Source organism: Coregonus lavaretus (assembly GCF_964263955.1).
Source record: "Coregonus lavaretus genome assembly, chromosome: 13".
NCBI lineage: Eukaryota > Metazoa > Chordata > Actinopteri > Salmoniformes > Salmonidae > Coregonus > Coregonus lavaretus.
This window is the reverse complement of record NC_140000.1, coordinates 52,513,245-52,534,183: the sequence shown is the minus strand read 5'-3', so window position 1 is coordinate 52,534,183 and position 20,939 is coordinate 52,513,245. Positions and strand designations below refer to the sequence as shown.

General features: G+C 44.1%; 3 protein-coding genes across 3 annotated transcripts in view; 2 read left to right on the top strand and 1 right to left on the bottom strand.

Annotated features, from left to right (window-relative positions):
• Nucleotides 1-64: 64 nt before the first annotated feature.
• On the top strand, nt 65-4,806 carry LOC311140593 (26S proteasome regulatory subunit 7). Its single transcript, XM_084175716.1, has 12 exons — nt 65-237; nt 708-745; nt 1,006-1,087; nt 1,384-1,483; nt 1,626-1,757; nt 1,871-1,943; nt 2,463-2,558; nt 2,809-2,973; nt 3,209-3,296; nt 3,533-3,735; nt 4,100-4,196; nt 4,496-4,806. Exons 1-12 carry the CDS (start codon nt 165-167, stop codon nt 4,651-4,653), a joined length of 1,305 nt encoding a protein of 434 aa, XP_084031842.1. The 5' UTR covers nt 65-164; the 3' UTR covers nt 4,654-4,806.
• On the bottom strand, nt 4,799-20,743 carry LOC311140591 (prestin-like). The gene is made up of 18 exons (XM_084175715.1): nt 20,594-20,743; nt 18,972-19,266; nt 18,278-18,417; nt 15,696-15,806; nt 13,075-13,262; nt 12,498-12,662; nt 11,950-12,185; nt 11,463-11,610; nt 11,166-11,279; nt 9,470-9,547; nt 9,101-9,196; nt 8,611-8,717; nt 8,313-8,382; nt 7,974-8,066; nt 7,591-7,719; nt 7,003-7,218; nt 6,691-6,745; nt 4,799-6,543 (listed from the first exon to the last, which is right to left on the bottom strand). The coding sequence occupies exons 2-18, from the start codon at nt 19,127-19,129 to the stop codon at nt 6,404-6,406; spliced, it is 2,244 nt and encodes a 747-aa protein (XP_084031841.1). The 5' UTR covers nt 19,130-19,266; nt 20,594-20,743; the 3' UTR covers nt 4,799-6,403.
• The window catches only part of LOC311140594 (tetraspanin-33-like), a 34,781-nt gene continuing 23,375 nt past the window's right edge, over nt 9,534-20,939 (top strand). Inside the window, exon 1 of the mRNA XM_084175718.1 lies at nt 9,534-9,567. The gene's annotated coding sequence lies outside the window, so the exon portion shown is untranslated. The remainder of the gene's footprint in view (nt 9,568-20,939) is intronic.

Sequence of the window (20,939 nt, the reverse complement as noted above, 5' to 3'; positions counted from 1 at the left end):
ATAAAAAACTTTTGAACATTATGACAAGGGATCGTCAAATAAAGGTCCGACCCCCATTTCCGGTCAATTGTGCACAGCGGAAGTATCAAACCTGCTGTGTAATCCTTGTTGTGCTGAAGCACAAAATCTTCTAGTAAAACTTTATACACAGAATAACATTAGAAATGCCAGATTATTTGGGAGGCGATCAAAGGAAAATCAAAGATGTCAAAGAAGAGGAGGATAAACCTATCAGATGTAAGTGATGAGATTTTTGAGAACCACTGTTTATTAGCTAACGTTAGCTAGCTAGGTCAGTACGACAGTTAGCCAGCTAGGATGGCTAATTTAAGTCATGCAATGCATTGTCATGCACTGTGAATAATTGATAAAAACTAGCTACTTAATAACAATATGAGCTAGATAGGTACCTAACAAATCAAACAAGCCAAGGTGTTACGTGATCTTTACGAGTATGGCTTAATGTCATTCGTTAGCTAGCTCTATAGCTAGTTATCTAGCCAGGGCTAACGTTAGCTAGCCCTGGCTAATGAACAATTTGCAATTTTTTAGTTTTGGAAACATTTCACAGTGGGTTCTTTAAATTAGGATAAATTATGCCTGGATGTAAAGACAAGCTGTTATAATAATCATATTTGCCGATTTAATAGCTATGAATTGGTTGTTCGTGAATGTTATGTAAATTCAAATGTATTTTTGCTCTCCAGCTTTGGATGAAGGAGACATTGCCTTATTGAAAACTTATGTAAGTATGAGCTAGGCTATACCTGTACATTAATTGATTGCTATTTAAAATCGTGTAGGCCTAGCTGTAGTCATAATGACCCCTGTGATGAGAAAATGTTGTCTAATGGTTTAGTGCAGCCTATTTATTACCTATTGATTAAAGGTTGATTACCACTGATTGAAATGTCATTATCTGCTACAACAACTACATAGCCTACATTCACTGAAAAATATGCAATTCTTTGTGACTGACATCTTTGTATTGCTGGTTATGTACAGGGCCAGAGCACCTACTCCAGACAGATTAAGCAAGTGGAAGATGACATCCAAAACCTGCTCAAGAAGATCAATGAACTAACCGGTAGGTTTAAATGTGATAATACGTAACATCCATGTGCATTATCACTTATTAAACATTTACTGAATATTGAATAGGGATTACATTGATTATTGTACCCTCCCATGATGCTTGAAAATATTTAGAATGTGACTTGGTTTTCATAGTGATATCAGAACACATCTGTTATTTGTTGCTTTCAAGTCTGACAGATTTTTTTAATTTGTTTAATTTCACATTTATTTAACCAGGTAAGCCAGTTGAGAACAAGTTCTCAATGATAGCGTACGTGCACTAACCTCAGCTATCTAACATTGCAGGCATTAAGGAATCGGACACTGGTTTGGCTCCCCCTGCACTATGGGATCTGGCTGCAGACAAACAGACTCTGCAGAGCGAGCAGCCTCTGCAGGTGGCAAGGTATGGCACACTTGTCAACTTATCTCACTGGAATCATTTTCAATAGATTTTTCTGTCTTTGAAAACAATGGATCTTTTTAATTAGGTTTTGTTTTCTAGTTTGAGCAAACACCCACATGCTTGTTGTATTTTGTTGTGGCAGATGCACGAAGATCATCAACGCTGACTCTGAAGACCCAAAGTACATCATCAATGTGAAGCAGTTTGCCAAGTTTGTGGTGGACCTGAGTGACCAGGTGGCCCCCACTGACATAGAGGAGGGTATGAGAGTCGGGTAAGGATGATGGTGATATCTCTTACTCCAATAAGAACCGCGTGTGCTGATGTCCAATATTGCGTTGGTACAGTATTATTGTTGGATACTTAAGTCTCCCGTGTTTCTTTCAGTGTGGATAGAAACAAGTACCAGATCCACATTCCTCTGCCTCCCAAGATTGACCCCACTGTCACTATGATGCAGGTAAGATGTAACACAACAGCTTGATCTCAGTTCAAGATCTGTCCTCTCCCTGTTTCCTACCCTTCATCTGCACTAATTGGAAAAAGTTATTGACAGGTGAAAACAATATGGTGGAAGCTCATCCTTAGGTTGGCTTTCACCTGGTCAGCGCTTTCAGATCAGTGCAATGAAGGCCAACATCTGTTTTGAGAAATGGGTTTGATTCATTAGGGCACACAGTAGGAAAACTTTTTGCAACAGAAATAATTTTCTTATTGTACAAGTTCTGAGGTGTAATCATGTTTACTCCAAACGGAAAATGCTTTGCAACAGAAACAAGAGTTTCTATTGGACAAATTCAGGTAGGTCCCTCCCCTTTTGGTTCAGTTTGGTTCCTAGTGAATACACCTCAAGTAGTGCCTCCCTGTTTGTCAGTTTTCTTCTGCTTGGTGCCTAATGTTTACGACCATGGCCTGAAATAAGGATGCTTGTCAACGTATTGTAGCTACCTGAACTAACAATACCGTGTCTGTCCACCAGGTGGAGGAGAAGCCTGATGTGACCTACAGTGACGTGGGTGGATGTAAAGAGCAGATTGAGAAGCTCAGGGAGGTGGTGGAGACCCCACTGCTCCACGTAAGTGTTCCCATAAACTCTCAATTCGTCATTCAGAATCACTACCGAATATCATAAAATATGTATAAACTATACATTCGTGACATTTTAAATTAGAAAGTTTCAATAAATAAGGCAATACAAACATAGGTGAGTGTCCTCAGACTTCCTGCATTTGTGGCAGGGTTATTAGACATATTGTACACGTAAAACACATTGCATCCTTTGTGCTTTTGCTGATGTCTCCTCTCATTCTCCGTTCTGCTTTCAGCCCGAGAGGTTTGTCAACCTGGGTATTGAACCCCCCAAGGGGGTGCTGCTGTTCGGCCCGCCCGGCACAGGTAAAACCCTGTGTGCCAGAGCCGTGGCCAACCGGACCGATGCCTGCTTCATCAGGGTCATCGGCTCAGAGCTGGTCCAGAAATACGTGGGAGAGGTGAGTCACAATGATGTAGGGTGAAGTTGCCCCTAGACACTGATACTGGGTCAGTTTAGAATTTCCCCCAATAATGGTTAGGGTTGGAGGAGGGGAAGCTGATCCTAGAGCGAGTCGCAATCAAGTTGTATTGAATTGATTTGAGAACTCAGGATGATGGAGAATAAACCCAAGAATGTGGTCCTGAATCTGTATGAGCTTACATTGCTCTCCCTGCTTTGTCTCTATTCCTCAGGGTGCCAGAATGGTGCGGGAGCTTTTCGAGATGGCAAGGACCAAGAAGGCGTGCCTCATCTTCTTCGATGAAATTGACGCTATTGGGGGTCAGCACTAAAACAATAAAACTTGTTTAAACTGATTTAAATGCAAGACGACTCTGTAAAAGAACACAGATCTATGCATTTCACAAGAAGTGGTAGTAGGTAGCATTGTCCGAGCCAGAACAGTCCATAGGGCAGGAAGCAGCTTGATGGACAGGATACTCGTCTTGTCACCGGAAATAGTAGCCCTGTCTGTTTTTGAGCCTCGCCTTACATGTGGGTTGCATCTTGTCCTGTAGGGGCCCGTTTTGACGACGGAGCCGGTGGGGACAATGAGGTCCAGAGGACCATGCTGGAGCTTATTAACCAGCTGGACGGCTTCGACCCCAGGGGGAACATCAAGGTCCTGATGGCCACCAACCGGCCCGACACCCTGGACCCTGCCCTCATGAGACCCGGGCGACTGGACAGGAAGATTGAGTTCAGCCTGCCAGACCTGGAGGTGAGTACCATGCCTGATTAGAACGGGCCGAACTGACTCCTCTCTGACTCGAGTCCCTAATGGAACCCTATTCCCTTTGGACCTTGGTCAAAAGTAGTGCACTATATTAGGGAATAGTGTGCCACTTGGAACGTAGCCTCTGACTCTTCTCTGATTTGCTGAATATGCAGAGTAGATAAGAAAATCAAAAAGCTGCTAATAAATGTAAAGATGAATGAGTAGCGAATGAAGTTAGCTTCCGACAATAACTCCTACTGAATAAATAGTCAACGAGATTGATATGAGATTCGATTGAGATTTACTCCTCAATATGAATATAGAGTTGCGCTGGCAGTGTGGTAAAGGACGAGGTGTTGTGTTTCAGGGTCGTACTCACATCTTCAAGATCCACGCCCGCTCCATGAGCGTAGAGAGAGACATCCGCTTCGAGCTGCTGGCTCGTCTCTGTCCCAACAGCACAGGTAAGATGACCTGACACCGTGTTGTTCAGTATCCGTGTTGTTTTGGTGATGCGCCACTGCAGTGTTTTTAGTGTTTGACTTCATGTAAGAGGAAGGTTGCTTTCCAATTACCCTTCACTGCAGCCCAATGATGGGCTCCAACCATGTTGCCCACACCCTGTCAATCTTCTTCATATCAGTGTGGATGAATTGCTCATCTTACACACATAATGAGTACATATTTGGGATGCAAGGTGATTCTGCACAGTCCGACTGCAATATAATCAATCTCAAACACGCACACCGTTTTGTCCTATCAGGTGCTGAGATTCGCAGCGTGTGCACGGAGGCGGGCATGTTCGCCATCCGGGCCCGCCGGAAGATTGCCACAGAGAAGGACTTCCTGGAGGCGGTCAACAAGGTCATCAAGTCCTACGCCAAGTTCAGCGCCACCCCGAGATACATGACCTACAACTAAGCAATGCTGTCTGCACCTGGGCTTGTTTCAAGGGGCTGGGGAGGAGAGTCGATTATAATTTGTCATTCAACGTTACCTACAATATTAAAGTTTATTCCAGTTTGGACATTTTATAGTTTTCATTCAATCACACATTAAATTGTACTATAAAACTGCAGTTTATTGATGTAAAAGTATTGTACGCTGTAAGATATCTACATTACATTTAAACCATTCATTTGAATTATATATTGACATGACAAATATTGACATTTCTTCAAATGTACAAATTCAAAGCTTTGTACCAATAATACAACACTAGATGAGTGACTTGAACCGGACCAAACGCAGTACTGAAGTGCAATAGTTACTGGTTATTCATATATACAACTGCACATCACTGATTGAAAGACAGACAAAACAGCAGATTATTTGAAAGAATAGTATTAGTAACAGCTGTGAAGTGGTCATTCTGACAGCCTGCCTGATTAGTTTGTTGGAGATTTGCACACTGATTGTACAATGAGGGGAAAAAGACAGGAACTGATATGAAGCATTTCTTAGATATTCAGCAGGAAAGGGGTAACATAAGAGGTAAATCTTGGAGAAAAACATTACAGTAAAAGTAACATCTATTCCATTTGTGTTGCCCCATGTCAGCGCTCCAGTGGTAGACCTATTCAGTCTTGCGCTGCTGGGCCTCAAATGTAACCACTAATGGGGTTGCTCAGAAACGACCCTCGGCACTAACAAAATGTGACCTAAAAACCTGAGTGTTGCTATTTCTCTTACTCTTTGAGACAATGCTGTGAAGACCACAAGTGCTTGAAACCATTTAAGACTTGGCTTGCTCTTAGCATAGAACGCCAAGAGTACTGCACTCTGAAGCCCATAGGAATGTTAGCAATAAAACCAAACTATACCATCTTTATTAAATACATTTATATCTGCAAAAAAAATTAGCTGCAATTGGAGAGGAGCGTTCAGACTATATCCAGTGTGCTGCTGGTTGGAAGTCTGGGTGGTTCTATACCTGCTCCTACCACACAAACCTCACACCGTGCTGGGCTTGGCTCCAGCCCTACCTCCCATGGCTCACCTAAGCCTTGTTCACACTGCAGGCCTTAACGCTCAAATCAGTTTTTATTCATCCGTTTTGGAATACTGACTGTCCAAAACAGCAAGTTACTAGTTACCAAATCGTATTGGTATGGTGTTCCGACAGCAGTCATTTGCTGACATGGCTACGATAGTTGTCATAGTAACGACGGGGGTGTGTGCAGTGGTGTAGGCTGATTGGTGGTGGTGCTCGTGCTTCCTATCATGCAGAAGTTATGTAGCAAGCTAAGGTGACAACTCCTGCCATGGACGTTTCCCAGTTGCTTTGACTGTTCAAAATCTAAATAATTGTAAACAATTAACAAGCTAGTTAGCTACCACATGTTCTTGTCAGAGTAGCTTTTCAAGCAACAAGATATGCCAAATAAGTCTAAAAACCACTTTAGGGCAAATAAATCAGATTTGACTATTCAGACATGGCCAGGATTCAGATTTGCATCAGACTTCAAACCACCTACGAAGGTGGTTTGAAATGTGGCTTGAAATATCAGATTCCATGTGCTTTTTGGCTTTTCAGACTGCAGGAAAAATAAGATTTGAATCGGATATGCACCATTTTTTTAAAACTGCCAATGTGAACACAGCTTTAGAGCAGCCTTAGGTGCATGTGATCCCATGTCCCCTCCCCCTTGATGTCCCCTGTCGGACGATGTCATTGGATGGCAGGGATGGTGGGCGGGGCAGTCCGGCGCTGACAGTGCAGTACGGCGTCGTGGATGGTGGGGAAGACCATTTCTGGGGTCACGACCCCGGTGAAAAACTGCAGGGTGCGGAGTTCAGCCAGCAGAGTTCCTGTTAGGACAACACACAGCTGGTAGGTTGGCCTATATCTGACTGATTAGTCTTATGTTATCGTTCCTATGTGTTTTAAACAACCTCTAGTTCAGAGTTACCCTCAGGGTTTTTAGTAGTAATCTAGACCAGTATCTTAGAACTCACTGCTGCAGCCGGCGATGAAAACACACACATCCACAGCTGCATACTCCTTGATCACCTGCAGAGAGAAAAACTCATGAGAACACCACGAAATGAGGAAGTTGGAAACTCAAAAAGGGGCAATCAGCAGTAACACCAGAGTCCTGTTCAGAAGGTCCCAACATTACCCAACATTAAGATGTCATGAACAAAGCTGACATTATGCCCAGTTCTGCATGACAGAAAGGTCTGTTCTGTTCTACAACATATCTGTTCTGTAAAGCTACACTTCTGAACAGACCCCAGTGCTCTGTGAGTACAGATATGCTCCCTTACCAATTTGATGGCTTTGGCTCCCACAGAGTCGATGAAGTTAACGGGGGTCCAGTCCAGAATGAGGGTGTGGACAGAACAGAGGGGCTCTAGGAACCGGGTCTCCTCAGAGTCTGACTCTGTGTGGGTCTCGGCCACCTGCCCATTCCCCTGCACCTCCAAGTGGTTCTGGGAGCCGCCCCCTGCCACCACCTCGTGAGTGACGCCCAGCTCCACATCCTGGCCCAATCATAAGACGACCAAAATTGTGTCAGCCAATCACACAGGAGAATGAAGGAGACCAATATAGTGTCAGCCAATCACACAGTAGAACGAAGGAGACCAATATTGTGTCAGCCAATCACACAGTAGAATGGAGACCTATATTGTACCAGGCAATCACACCTCTTTTGGTTTTAAATCAACCACAACAAGGCTTACAGCAAAAGCCTCTTAGAAAATGACTACGTGAAGACCTTCAATTTTGCCTGTCTGTCTGGTGTTCTGGTTAGTGTAAATATGTGGCGTGTTTCAACAAGAAGCCGGGGAAGTAAATAAAATAGCAATATTTTGAGTGACATAGTAGAAAAATCCCATATTGAATGCGCTCACCAGTTTGACGACGGCACTCTTTTTTTGTGGTGACTTGTGGTTTTGGCTGTCCCTCTCTGCGCACTCCTTCTTCAGTTTTCTTCTTCGGGCTTTCCGTATAGCCTGGAGATGTACGGGGTCCACTCCTGTCTGTACACATGTTTGAATATGACGAGACAGGATGGGCCAAGCTGTTCTTTTGCAATACAAGGATCCCTCACTATACTTGGTGATTGCAAATATTTGTTTAGCAAAAAAGAGCAGTGTAGCTACAGTCTACAGGAGAGAAAGACTAGTTCACTAGTCCTAAGGTGCTTTACCCGTAACATAGTCAGACAAAAATGTAACTTATGCAACTCTGCATATTCCACACACAGAAACACACTCATGGCAGCTGAGATTACCTTCTCTTTGAGGGTGTTCAAATAAAGGTCACTGTTTGCAAAGTAGATTGAAGAGTTTGAGTGGAAAATCTTAATCCCTGTGCATTCAGCTGCCTGGAACAGAGAGGCAGAATCACAGGTCTCACTTCTCATCCAACCACCATGTAGATTCTCATTCTATACAAGGGTAGTTAAGGGCACTTAAAAGTTAATTTATAAAAACCTTGTCCCTCATTACAATTTTTAGTGACAAGCTATCGCTAGGAAATTGTTCAATACTGTAATGAGACCTAGCTTTTTAGTGCCTGCAACTGTAAGACCATATAGAGAGTTCCTCATCATCAAAGGACACAATGTTACCTTTTCATATTCATCCACGTCACAGTACAGGCCTGTGTCCAGGACCTGTCCCAGGATGATACTCTCTGGGCTGTGGAGAAGAAGGGGGCGAGAGATATTTAAACGTTTTATCACCGTTATTTCATACATTTCCATTGAACAGATTAAAACTGAAATGACCTCAAAATAACTCTTCAACCCAAAATCAAGCATTTTTAAAATGAAGCTGGTGATATGAAATGGTTACCAGTGATCGTGAAGGGGGGAAATTAAATATTACACTTGAATATATTTCAGAAGTAGTAGGACGGTTTAGTACCTCTGTGTTCTATAGATGACGCTCAGGATGGCAAATCCTAAGGCCACCAGAAGTCCAAGATCAAGGCCCAACAGCACAGAGGCCACAAAGGCTACCACCCAGATAGCCTGGAAGACATACAGACCAACGCAACACAGTTTACAGATCCATAGTATAGGCCTAGTCCCAGATCTCTTTGTGCTGTTTAGCCAACTCCTACAGTCGTTGTCATGCAATGACCATGTGATCATTCGGTAAGACCAGGCTCCCATAGCATGACACGTACTAAAGGATTCTGTCCGATTGGGTTTTCTGGTGCGATGTGGTCATGGTGCGGTCAGATCAGTGTTGGGGTCAATTCCATTTAAATTCCAGTCAATTCAGAAAGTAAACCCAATTCCAAGTTGTCCTCATTGAAAAGCATTTAAGATAATTTGAATTTTGGTGTACTTCCTGAATCGACCCTGGGTCAGATGTAATCAGAAGGAGTTGTGTTGCGGTCCAGACTCACCAGCTCGATCTTGCTGGTCCTCCACAGGGCAGGGATGTCCCTGAATTGTTTAAACATCCCCAGCAGGTTAACCATGATGATGGCAGCCAGCGCGGTCTGGAAGGACAGGGGAGTCAGGGTTGAGTTGGGGTGAATTACCATTCAAAATAATAGGATTGGACATTTAATTGCAACTATTTATTATACAGGCTACTGTAATAGCGATTCAAATTCCAATATTAAATGTGTCTTTTGAATTGGTTGACATTTTGTAAATATAGCAAATAAAGCCAGTACTTCTGACAGGACTGTTTCCCTTCCTCATTTTTCCTTAGCGGTCTCATATAACACCAGATGTTGGTGGAGTTGGTTGGTAACAGTTACACCCACCTGTGGCAGAGGCTGGAACACAAAACCAATGGCCACCACCACCAGCAAGACCACCATAGACCCGAATAGACCCGCGATCTGCAAACACACACAGTAAGGTAAGTCAACACTCACCTATCATTTTGCATTCCTTCAGTCTGCACAGAAGCGTCTGTGGTTGAGCTAATCTTTATGGCTTTACGGCGCCTATTTAGCTCCCGTTATGAGGTGACACATTTAATGAAAGGACAACTGTGTCATGTTAATGGCCATACACCCAGTGTGGGCCCAGGAAACAGGATGGGTGTGTGTGTGTGTCACTGTATCAAATAAAAAATGTATTTGTCACATGTGCCGAATACAACAGGTGTAGACCTTACTGTGAAATGCTTACATACAGCCCTTAACCAACAACGCAGTTCAAGAAAGAGTTAAAAATATGTATTAAATAAACTAACGTAATTTTTTTTTTTTTTTAAATAACAATAAAATGACATAACAATAACGAGGCTATATACAGGGGGTACCAGTACTGAGTCAATGTGCAGGGGTACAGGTTAGTTGAGGTAATTTGTACATGTAGGTAGGGATAAAGTGACTATGCATAGATAATAAACAGCGGGTAGCAGCAGTGGCCATTTGATTAATTGTTCAGCAGTCTTATAGCTTGAGGGTAGAAGCTGTTAAGAATCTTTTTGGACGTAGACTTGGCGCTCCGGTACCGCTTGCCGTGCGATAGCAGAGAGAACAGTTTATGACTAGGGTGGCTGGAGTCTGACAATTTTTGGGCCTTCCTCTGACACCGCCTGGTATATAGGTCCTGGATGGCAGGAAGCTTGGCCCCAGTGATGTATTGGGCCATACACACTACCCTCTGTAGCGCCTTACGGTCAGATGCCGAGCAGTTGCCATACCAGGCGGTGATACAACCAGTCAGGATGCTCTCGATGGAGCAGCTGTAGAACTTTGAGGATCTGGGGACCCATGCCAAATCTTTTCAGTCTTCTGAGGGGGAAAAGGTGTTGACGTGCCCTCTTCATGACTGTCTTGGTGTGTTTGGACCATGATAGTTTGTTGGTGATGTGGATACCAAGGAACTTGAAACTCTCAACCCGCTCCACTACAGCCCTGTCAATGTTAATGGGGGCCTGTTCGGCCCTCCTTTTCCTGTAGTCCATGATCTTCTCCTTTGTCTTGCTCACATTGAGGGAGAGGTTGTTGTCCTGGCACCACACTGCCAGGTCTCTGACCTCCTCCCTATAGGCTGTCTCATAGTTGTTGGTGATCAGGCATACCGCTTGTGTCGTCAGCAAACTTAATGGTGGTGTTGGTGTCGTGCTTGGCCACGCAGTCGTGGGTGAACAGGGAGTACAGGAGTGGACTAAGCACGCACCCCTGAGGGGCCCCCGTGTTGAGGATCAGTGTAGCAGATGTGTTGTTGCCTACCTTTACCACCTGGGGGCGGCCCGTCAGGAAGTCCAGGATCCAGTTGCAGAGGGAGGTGTTTAGTCCCAGGGTTCTTAGCTTAGTGATGAGCTTTGTGGGCACTATGGTGTTGAACGCTGAGCAGTAGTCAATGAATAGCATTCTCACATAGGTGTTCCTTTTGTCCAGGTGGGAAAGGGTAATGTGGAGTGTGATTGAGATTGCTTCATCTGTGGATCTGTTGGGGTGGTATGCGTGTGTGTCTGTGAGTCTGCGCATATGTGTGTGTTACCTGTGTATTGCCCCCAGTGCTCTCCTGCACCAGACTGCGGGACATGGAGCAGGTGATGGCGAAGGTTTGGAAGAAGGAGCTGACAAAGTTACACAGGCCCATGGCAATCAGCTCCTACAGGGCAACACAGACCCAACGGGTTAGACTCTGGGGTAAAGTATCCCATAGGTACAGATCTAGGATCAGCTTCCCTCCCCCAATCCTAACCTTAACCATTAGTGGGGGAAATGCTGTGACGTTCTTTGGCATCTCCACTTTCCAAGTGTATAATGGCTACAGTACTGTGGAGAAACTGACCTGGTTACCATCCACACTGTAGCCGTGTTTCAGAGCAAAGATCTTGGCCAGAGAGATTCCCATGGAGAAGCCCACCACCGCTATGGCGATAGAATCCATTACCAAGTTGGGCAACAGAGAGAAGTCTGGGATTTCAGGTGGAAGCAGCCTGGAAACAAATAACAAATATTGTCTGAAAGGTTGACTGAATAGTAACAACTGTTTATACAGTACATGTCTTCTGATGCTGTTAAATCGTGCATTTTAACTCACCAAACACTTTTTGGACCATAATATGCCACCGAAACCTTTTCACACTATAGAGCTGACCCGAATCGTACTGTGCTGGCTTGGATATTTTTTTCGTACATTGTGCTTTTCAGTACGCTTCTAGTAACCATGTAGTAACAGTAACCAGTTTGGTTTGGCTGGGCTGAAGGCCAGTTCAGTACAGCTTGGTTTGGATCGGCCCAGATCGGCTCAGTAATGTGAAAAGCCTTTTTCTTACCCGGTTGGAATTGTCCTGACCACGTCCACTTGGTAGTTCTCTGACAGACTGAGGCCATAGGAGATCCCTGTAGAGACGATGACCACGATGATCTCTCCAGGGATGGGCACAGGCAGCTTCTTCTTGAAGCGCTCGTTGAGGTCCTTCACGCTGTAGAGGACCACGATGCAGACCACGCCCACAATCAACGTGGTCACGTTGGCGCTGGTGATGTTACTGAACACCGCCGTAACACTCTAGGAGGAGAGAGGGGGTATGAGAGACCTGGGAGTGCGCGCGCGTGCGTGCGTGTGTGTGTGTGTGCGCCCGAGAACATTGCATAAAACTCTATGCAGGATCACAATCTATATTTATCAGGAATGAATCCTTTGTCGATTTACAACTAAATCACGCAGGCTTGTAAACTAGGCCTAATACCCATGTATTACAGCAGAGTACCTCCACATGGACTCCTATAATGTGGATGACTTTCCTGTCTGCTGCCGTTTAAAGGTTAACCACCCCATTCCAGCGGCAGAGGCCTCTGAGGGGCCCAGTCAGTGACTCACGTGAAGAGCGGACAGGGGCCCACTGAAGCGCGGGGTCTGGATGCCCAGCAGGTATTTAAGCTGAGAGATGAAGACGTGGACGGCCGCGGCCGTGGTGAATCCGCGTACCAGGGGCTCCGTGAGGTAGATGGCCACAAAGCCAAACCGCAACAAGCCCAGGACCAGCTGGGGGAGAGAGAGAGAGAGAGAGAGCAGGGGAGAGAGAGAGCGGGGGAGAGAGAGAGAAAGAAAGAGAAGAAGCGAGAAAGAAAGACAAACAAGGGGAGGGTAGATGATATGACGATTTACTTGCATAATAATGTCAACATAGATAAAGTAAGTTGACTTAAGGTCAACTAAGTTACTGTCCTGTGGATCCCACTGTGGTTGAGTAAACAGTGAGCAACCTGTTGAAACCACAATCCAAGGTTATGGGATAATCCTTATCATCGGCATGAAAACTTAGACCTCTTATTGAGAGACTGACTAGTGGTGGGAAAGCTTGTGGCAACATGGAATAATCTCATGCACTTACTGTCCAGCAGAGAGGATGCTGGGTTATTTGAGGGGGGGGGGGGGGGGGGGGGGTGTAACTTACCTGTATGATTCCCACCAGGGTGGTGAGGACTGCGGCTATGTGGACCCTCCTGGCATCGCGGGCCCCCGTGTCGATCAAGGCGGTGGCGTTGGTGGTGGTGCCGTTCAGGGCCTGGATGGTGAACATGGAGTCAGGGGCCTCCCTCACCACCACTCCTCCAATCATCAGGCTGATCACCGCAAACGTGCCTACAGAGAGCACAGCCACAGCCTTAAAATTAGGGGTGTCAAACTCAACTCCTCCAGGGCTGAATGTCAGCTGGTTTTTGCTATTTCCTTTCAATTTGTGGTAGCAAGTAGCCTAGTGGTTAAGAGCGTTATGACAGTAACCGAAAGGTCGCTGGTTCTAATCACAAAGCCGACTACGTGATAAATCTGTCAGTGTGCCCTTGAGCAAGGCACTTAACCCTAATTGCTTAGGACCTATAGGGTTAAGGGACACAGACAAAGAGCTTAACACCTGGCAGTTTATTATTGATACTGAATATGATTAAATCATCAGTCTGAAATAAAACCACAGAATAATAGAATTATACATGAATTCATTGAAATAAACTATGAGGCACTTTCTCTTCAGCGGGCTGAGTCCGACTCTGACCATTGCCTCTCATCCTGTATGGCTCTATTGGTAGAGCATGCACCGCCAGGGTTGTGGGTTCGATTCCCGGGGCCACGCATGACTAAGTCGCTTTGGATAAAACCATCTATTAAATGGCATATGTTATCATCTCATGACAATGATTCATACAACCGTTTGACTTGGTAGCTTTGGCACTCCCCCTAGGTCAAAGAATTAACATCTTTGTATCTTTATTATAGCACTTCCCCTCTTAAAGGTTTTCAATCAGTCTCCAAGGTGCCAGGTTCTTTATCAGTAGTGGTTTAATAAAGAGGGGAGACATCAGTGCCACACCAGTGCAAACAGCTGTGAACCCAGTCCAGGCGCCTGTGGCAGGGTTAGTCTGTCTGTGGAGGTATGAGGCCCTTTAAAAACTACTGTTACAAAGGTATTATTTCCAGGACAGGTTTGCTTGTGTTAGCTCGTTGTGTTTGCAACTTGAGCTGTTGACACGTCCAGCGCATGTCTCTGTGTCGCAGGCCGGGCTTTTGGCCAAGACTTGAACGGGTGCCCAAATATTCCCTCATCCCTGCCTCAGAGTGAGAGAGGCAGTCGCAAGTTACTACAGCAACTGCCCTCCTTAAGGCGACGTTTTGGGCGGTGGCCATTTTGTTACTACAGCAGCTGCTGGTTTTAGTTCTTCTTTTCTTGTTGAAGTGTTTAATGCGATTCACTGACTCACTGAGTTGTCAAAAGGAGACAAACGTGACAGCTGAAATTGGAGACAAGGCCATGTCTGCCTTGAATGTGCCCATAAATCTAGCCTGTCTCTGCGCAACAGATTTGGGTCATTAAATGCCAGGAGACGTGACCTCACCCAAGCTAAACAAGTCACCGATCAATTCCCAAAGTAAACCATTTCAAAACTTGGTTCATTTCCTGAAACAATAATTTAGCTATTATTCTGGTCACTTGATCTGTTACTTTTGAACAGATCGATCTCCCAGTCGTAACACCCAGATTCTTGATTGACAGGGCTCCCTGGGTGGATGAGAAGGCTGAGGCTGAGTCCCATATCGCAGCATATGACCTTTATAGTGCACTACCTTTGACCCGGGCACCATAGGGCTCTGGCCAACAGTAGTGCACTAAATAGGGAATAGGGTGCTATTTGGAACTCACCTGTTGTTGGCGTGGTTTGGAATGGTCAATCTGTACTTGGCACAGCCACTGGAATACAAAACTCTCTGGCCAAGAAGTGAAAATGTCCAGGAGTAGAGACCTACGGGAATACTATGTGAATACAACCAGGACTACTTCATTGGAAAACCCAGTAGGAGTAACAGCTATAATCACCACAAACATCCCCACAGGGAGGCTGCAGGGGTAGTGTTAAGTAGGGCACAAAGTAACAAACTGGTTTGCAAGGGAAAATGAAAACCAATGTTCTTATTAGAGACATTCGGGTAGTATCTGTACCTCGATATTTCAAAACATTTAGGCCCAAGGAGGTGTGGGCCCAAGGAGGTGTGGTATATTTGCTAATATACCACGGCTAAGGGATGTTCTTAAGCACGACGCAATGCAGAGTGCCTGGACACAGCCCTTATCCATGGTATATTGGCTATATATCACAAACCCCTGAGGAGCCTTATTTACATTTTTACATTTTAGTTATTTAGCAGACGCTCTTATCCAGAGCGACTTACAGGAGCAATTAGGGTTAAGTGCCTTGCTCAAGGGCACATCGACAGATTTTTCACCTAGTCGGCTCGGGGATTAGAACCAGCGACCTTTCGGTTACTGGCACTACGCTCTTAACCACTAATTGCAATTATAAACTGGTTACCAACAAATTAGAGCAGTAAAAATAAATGTTTTGCCATACCCGTGGTAAACGGTCTGATCTACCACGGCTGTCAACCAATCAGCATTCAGGGCTCGAATCACCCAGTTTATAACACTGAACACGACCCCGCTCCTGGTTAGCCACATGATACATCTCAATCGTGTAAAGTGACTTCCTGTGCACTAGTTGGAGCGCCGTCGTTGGGATGGCTCACCTATAGATATGTGTCTGGAGGTCCCAAAGAAGGTGTAGAGCAGGACAGGGTAGAAGGAGGAGTACAGGCCATACACAGGAGGTACGGCAGCCAGCATGGCATAGGCAAGACCTGCAGAGAGATGGAAAGATGTTCTACTACCCAGTGCATACACATATTGATACAACAGTAGCTAAGATGGGGAGAAGTCTATCCATAATAAAGCGCTGCTCTGCCTTCTTAACAGCACTATCAACAAGGCAGGTCCTACAGGCCCTAGTTTTTTCGCACCTGGACTACTGTTTTACAAAACAGATTAAAATACACCTTATGGAACAGCGGGGACTGTGAAGCAACACAAACACTGGCACATACACACACACACACAATAACATATGCACTATGCACACACGTACACATGGATTTTGTGTTGTAGATATGTGGTAGTAGAGTAGGAGCCTGTGGGCACACAATTAATGTGTTGTGAAATCTGTTGTGAATGTATTGTAATGTTGTTTTAAAAAATTCTATAACTGCCTTAAATTTGCTGGACCCCAGGAAGAGTAGCTGCTGCCTTGGCAGGAACTAATGGGGATCCATATATATATATATATATATATATATATATATATATATATATATATATATATATATATATATATATATATATATATATATATATATATATACACATACACACACACATACATACTGAACAATAATATAAACGCAACATGCAACAATTTCAAAGATGTTGCTGGGTTACAGTTCATATACAGTGCTATGAAGTAGTATTTGCCCCCTTTCTAATTTTCTCTACTTTTGCATATTTGTTATACTGAATGTTATCAGATCTTCAACCAAAACCTAATATTAGATAAAGGGAACATAAGTGAACAAATAACAAAAATTACATATTTATTTCATTTATTTCATAAACAAAGTTATACAACACCCAATTCCCCTGTGTGAAAAAGTAATTGCCCCCTTACACTCAATAACTGGTTGTGCCACCTTTAGCTGCAATGACTCCAACCAAATGCTTCCTGTAGTTGTTGATCAGTCTCTCACGTCGCTGGAGGAATTATGGCCCACTCTTCCATGCAGAACTGCTTTAACTCAGTGACATGTGGATTTTCAAGCATGAACTGCTCGTTTCAAGTCCTGCCACAACATCTCAATTGAGATTAGGTCTGGACTTTGACTAGGCCATTCCAAAACTTCCAATTTGTTACTTTTTAGCAATTTTCATGTAGACTTGATTGTGTGTTTTGGATCATTGTCTTGCTACATGACCCAGCTGCGCTTCAGCTTCAGCTCACAGACGGATGGTCTGACATTCTCCTGTAGAATTCTCTGATACAGAGCAGAATTCATGGTTCCTTCTATTAAGGCAAGTCGTCCAGGTCCTGAGGCAGCAAAGCATCCCCAAACCATCACCACCATGCTTGACCTTTGGTATGATGTTCTTACTGTGGAATGTAGTGTTTGGTTTTCGCCAGGCATAATGGGACCCATCTCGTCCAAAAAGTTGACAAGTTTTCCAAAAAGCACCTGGATGATCATCAAAACTCTTGGAAGAATGTTCTATGGACAGATGATTCAAAAGTATAACTTTTTGAACGACATGGTTCCAGTAATGCCTGGTGAAAACCAAAAGTCCAGACCTAATCCCAATTGAGATGTTGTGGCAGGACTTGAAACGAGCAGTTCATGCTTGAAAATCCACATGTCACTGAGTTAAAGCAGTTCTGCATGGAAGAGTGGGCCATAATTCCTCCACAGCGACGTGAGAGACTGATCAACAACTACAGGAAGCATTTGGTTGGAGTCATTGCAGCTAAAGGTGGCACAACCAGTTATTGAGTGTAAGGGGGCAATTACTTTTTCACACAGGGGAATTGGGTGTTGCATAACTTTGTTTATGAAATAAATGAAATAAATATGTAATTGTTGTGTTATTTGTTCACTTATGTTCCCTTTATCTAATATTAGGTTTTGGTTGAAGATCTGATAACATTCAGTATCACAAATATGCAAAAGTACAGAAAATTAGAAAGGGGGCAAATACTTTTTCATAGCACTGTATAAGGAAATCAATCAACTGAAATAAATGTATTAGGCCCTAATCTATGGATTTCATATGACTGGGCAAGGGCGCAGCCATGGATGTTTTGTGAGTGAATTTTTGAGCACATGTTAACAACAAGCCATACCTGTATTTTATTTCAATCAAAGCACAAACCGGTAGGCTATTTATTGGCACGTGCTGTTGAGTTTTTGTCGCTTTATGGGAAAAGAAATCGCAAACATTCAGCACAATCAACAATGATTCAGCTTCAATTTAACTTTATTAAAACGAGCACCAATCTGAGAATTGCCTCCCCTGACTCTAAACCCATTCTGAGGAGTGCCTCCCCTGACTCTAAACCCATTCTGAGAAGTGCCTCCCCTGACTCTAAACCCATTCTGAGAAGTGCCTCCCCTGACTCTAAACCCATTCTGAGGAGTGCCTCCCCTGACTCTAAACCCATTCTGAGAAGTGCCTCCCCTGACTCTAAACCCATTCTGAGGAGTGCAGCACTACACCCGACCCCACTGACCTTGAGGTAGCTGCATGACCCCCGTGCTGAGGCCTGAGACCAGGTCCCCAAACAGGTACTCCTTGACAGGGTAGGACGGCAGCCATGTTAGAATGGGCAGGAAGCTCAGAGCAATGGCTTTGGCCCTCTCTGATGAGCAGCTAGAGAGAGCGAGAGAGTGAGTGAGTAGGTGTGAGTAAATGAGTGTGTGCTTAATCTGCTTATCTATTCGGGAAGCTTCCTAGCAGCGTGTAAATGGGTGTGTAGTTCTACTAGTGTAATCTTAGACAAACATCGTCAGATAAAAAAAAACGTGTAACTTCACAGAAGCTTTTACAGTAGTAAACACATTTCTTGAAACAAGGTATTGCATAATTCCACATCCCAGTCACACATTCCACAATGTTCTTCAATCCCGGTCATCACAACCTTGATAGGTGTGTCTACTGGGCTGGAACAACACTTGAACACACTGTGGGTCCCAATGACCAGGTTTGAAGAACAGAACACTACTCTACAGTCTGTTTAGATCTGTAACAGGGTCGTGTTCATTTGGCACCAAATGGAAGAAAACAGATTGAAACAGGGAGGGAGTACCTGGACCTGTCCAATAAGAACCACATATTTCTTCTTCATTTTCCAAAACGTTTTGCTACAGTGTGTGCTATTGAACACGACCCAGGTCTGTGGGCACTAACTCAATGTAGATACTTACTGGAGCTGCTGTGCCAGTCTCTGCCGGATTGTCTTGGGGCTCCTCTCTCTCGGGTGCAGGAGCTGGGTGTGGAGGTAGGCCTCATCGTACACAGGCCGTTCCACACGGTACATCAGCGGTGGGGGCGCATCCTCGGAGGGCGTTACATGTTGTTCCATAACACAGACCAGAAGCTGGGCATGTCAGATAAAGGGGGCGGATCCTAGCTTAAGTAGGTTCTTACTCGCTTTCTCTCTCACTCTCTGTTTGGTTCTCTGTCCCTTTTTCACAGGTCCTGCTTCCTCCCGCTGCTCTGCTGAGAGAGGAAGACAAAACAGTCAGTAACTGTGTTGACCAAATGTTTTTGAAGCAAAGCGTTGTTTTGACCCAACTCCAGCAGGGTTGAGCACCATGCGGCTGGTAGTTTTCATTAATAGAGTAGCCCTATTTATGGAGATTACATTGCGTCCCAGATTTTTTGTTGCTGTAGTGTTTTCAGACATCCAAGCTATCTTTTCATGCAAATATTTCTGAACTGATGTCACAAAACTGTGACCAAATATTAACTTTCTGCTCCACGTGGAGAAAGAAAAACAGGGGTTTATTCACTAGGAACCAAATGGGAAGAAACAGGAAGTGACCTACCTGAACTTGTCCAACAAGAAACTCTTGTTTGTGGCAAAACGGTCTGTTGCAAATCGTTTTACTACAGTTGGCACTAATGAATACACCCCATGTGCGTTCTACATACAGAGAACGTTTACACTCCAATCAATGCAGAGATAGGAGCCTCTTCTTTGGGCTAAAGAACGGTCCATACTACACTTCAGGCTGACTGTGGTAGCCTGGCCAACACAACTTGGCAAACCAGAGGATATTGACCTTTAAGGTTTGAAGCCACTTAGAGGAAAAGGTCTCCAGCAGCCTTACTAAGAATAGATATTCAAATTCTTATCATATACTTTATAGACTTCTGCAGCAAAGGTAAACATGATCATATTACTCTTCATCAGAGCAGTGACTAAAGCAGGACTCCCCAATCCTGTTCATGGAGAGCTACCCTCCAGTATAGGCATTGGCGTAAAGGTATAGGCTATGGCTGACTACTTACTGTAAAAAGTGTTAGTCTATCTGAAAACGAACTAATTAGCTATCTAATTAGCCAATACACCCTTATTGTCATTCAAACCCAGAAGTATAAAGCCAGTCTGAACACTCAGTCTACATTTAGTGGATGTGGCATTGGGGGGGTTCAATCAATGATGAACAATACAATCCACACTTTTCCTTGCAGAAAGACAAGTCACCGACAGAAAAAAATATTTTGAATTAAACATGAGATGAAAGATATTAACCTGAATTTCTGGTATCCTGACAGCCAAGACGTGAAGTTATCACACCACGTGTATTGTAACTGGCTGTTACTCTTTATTTTGTTAGCAAACAAGTAGCGACTTGTGTCATCACTGACAAAACACAACCACACCCTCAACATAAAATGTACTGTTACATAGCTAACGTTAGCTAAATATTTTAACCTGAATTGCAGGTTACAGAGGAATGTGTTGTAGAAAAGTGATGGCTATCTACAATTCAGAATGCAAAGCGCACGTGACAGATGCGAATAAAGGACATTTTCTTACCTTCCGACCTCAGCCTAGGATGTCACACTCTGATTCAATTATACAAACTGACCGCGCATCTAGGCTCTGGTTACAGTTTAACGCCAGTAATGCACTTTAACAACCGTCGACAGCCGCATAATAGACCCGGGGAAGATCACTTGATGTAGTGGGGCGTACGTAAACTCTGACGTCACTAAACCAGTGATCATGGGACTTGTATTCTATTTCCTACAGTAGTTGGATGATGATACAAATGTATTCCCCTTTTCTAATCATCATTATTGGTGCTCTCTATATTCGTATTATAGTTATTTGGTTGGTGTTTTTCCAATCCAAAATACTCACCTACATGAGAAAGAAAACT

Excerpts from the sequence above, each read along its gene's own strand:
- LOC311140593 (XM_084175716.1), top strand. The coding sequence starts at position 165 with ATGCCAGATTATTTGGGAGGCGATCAAAGGAAAATCAAAGATGTCAAA. Across the intron at positions 1,484-1,625 it reads CAGCCTCTGCAGGTGGCAAG|ATGCACGAAGATCATCAACG; the intron begins GTATGGCACACT and ends TTGTTGTGGCAG. Across the intron at positions 4,197-4,495 it reads TCTCTGTCCCAACAGCACAG|GTGCTGAGATTCGCAGCGTG; the intron begins GTAAGATGACCT and ends TTGTCCTATCAG.
- LOC311140591 (XM_084175715.1), bottom strand. The coding sequence starts at position 19,129 with ATGGAACAACATGTAACGCCCTCCGAGGATGCGCCCCCACCGCTGATG. Across the intron at positions 11,280-11,462 it reads ACAGTGTGGATGGTAACCAG|GAGCTGATTGCCATGGGCCT; the intron begins GTCAGTTTCTCC and ends GTTGCCCTGTAG. Across the intron at positions 9,197-9,469 it reads TGTTCCAGCCTCTGCCACAG|ACCGCGCTGGCTGCCATCAT; the intron begins GTGGGTGTAACT and ends CTGTCCTTCCAG.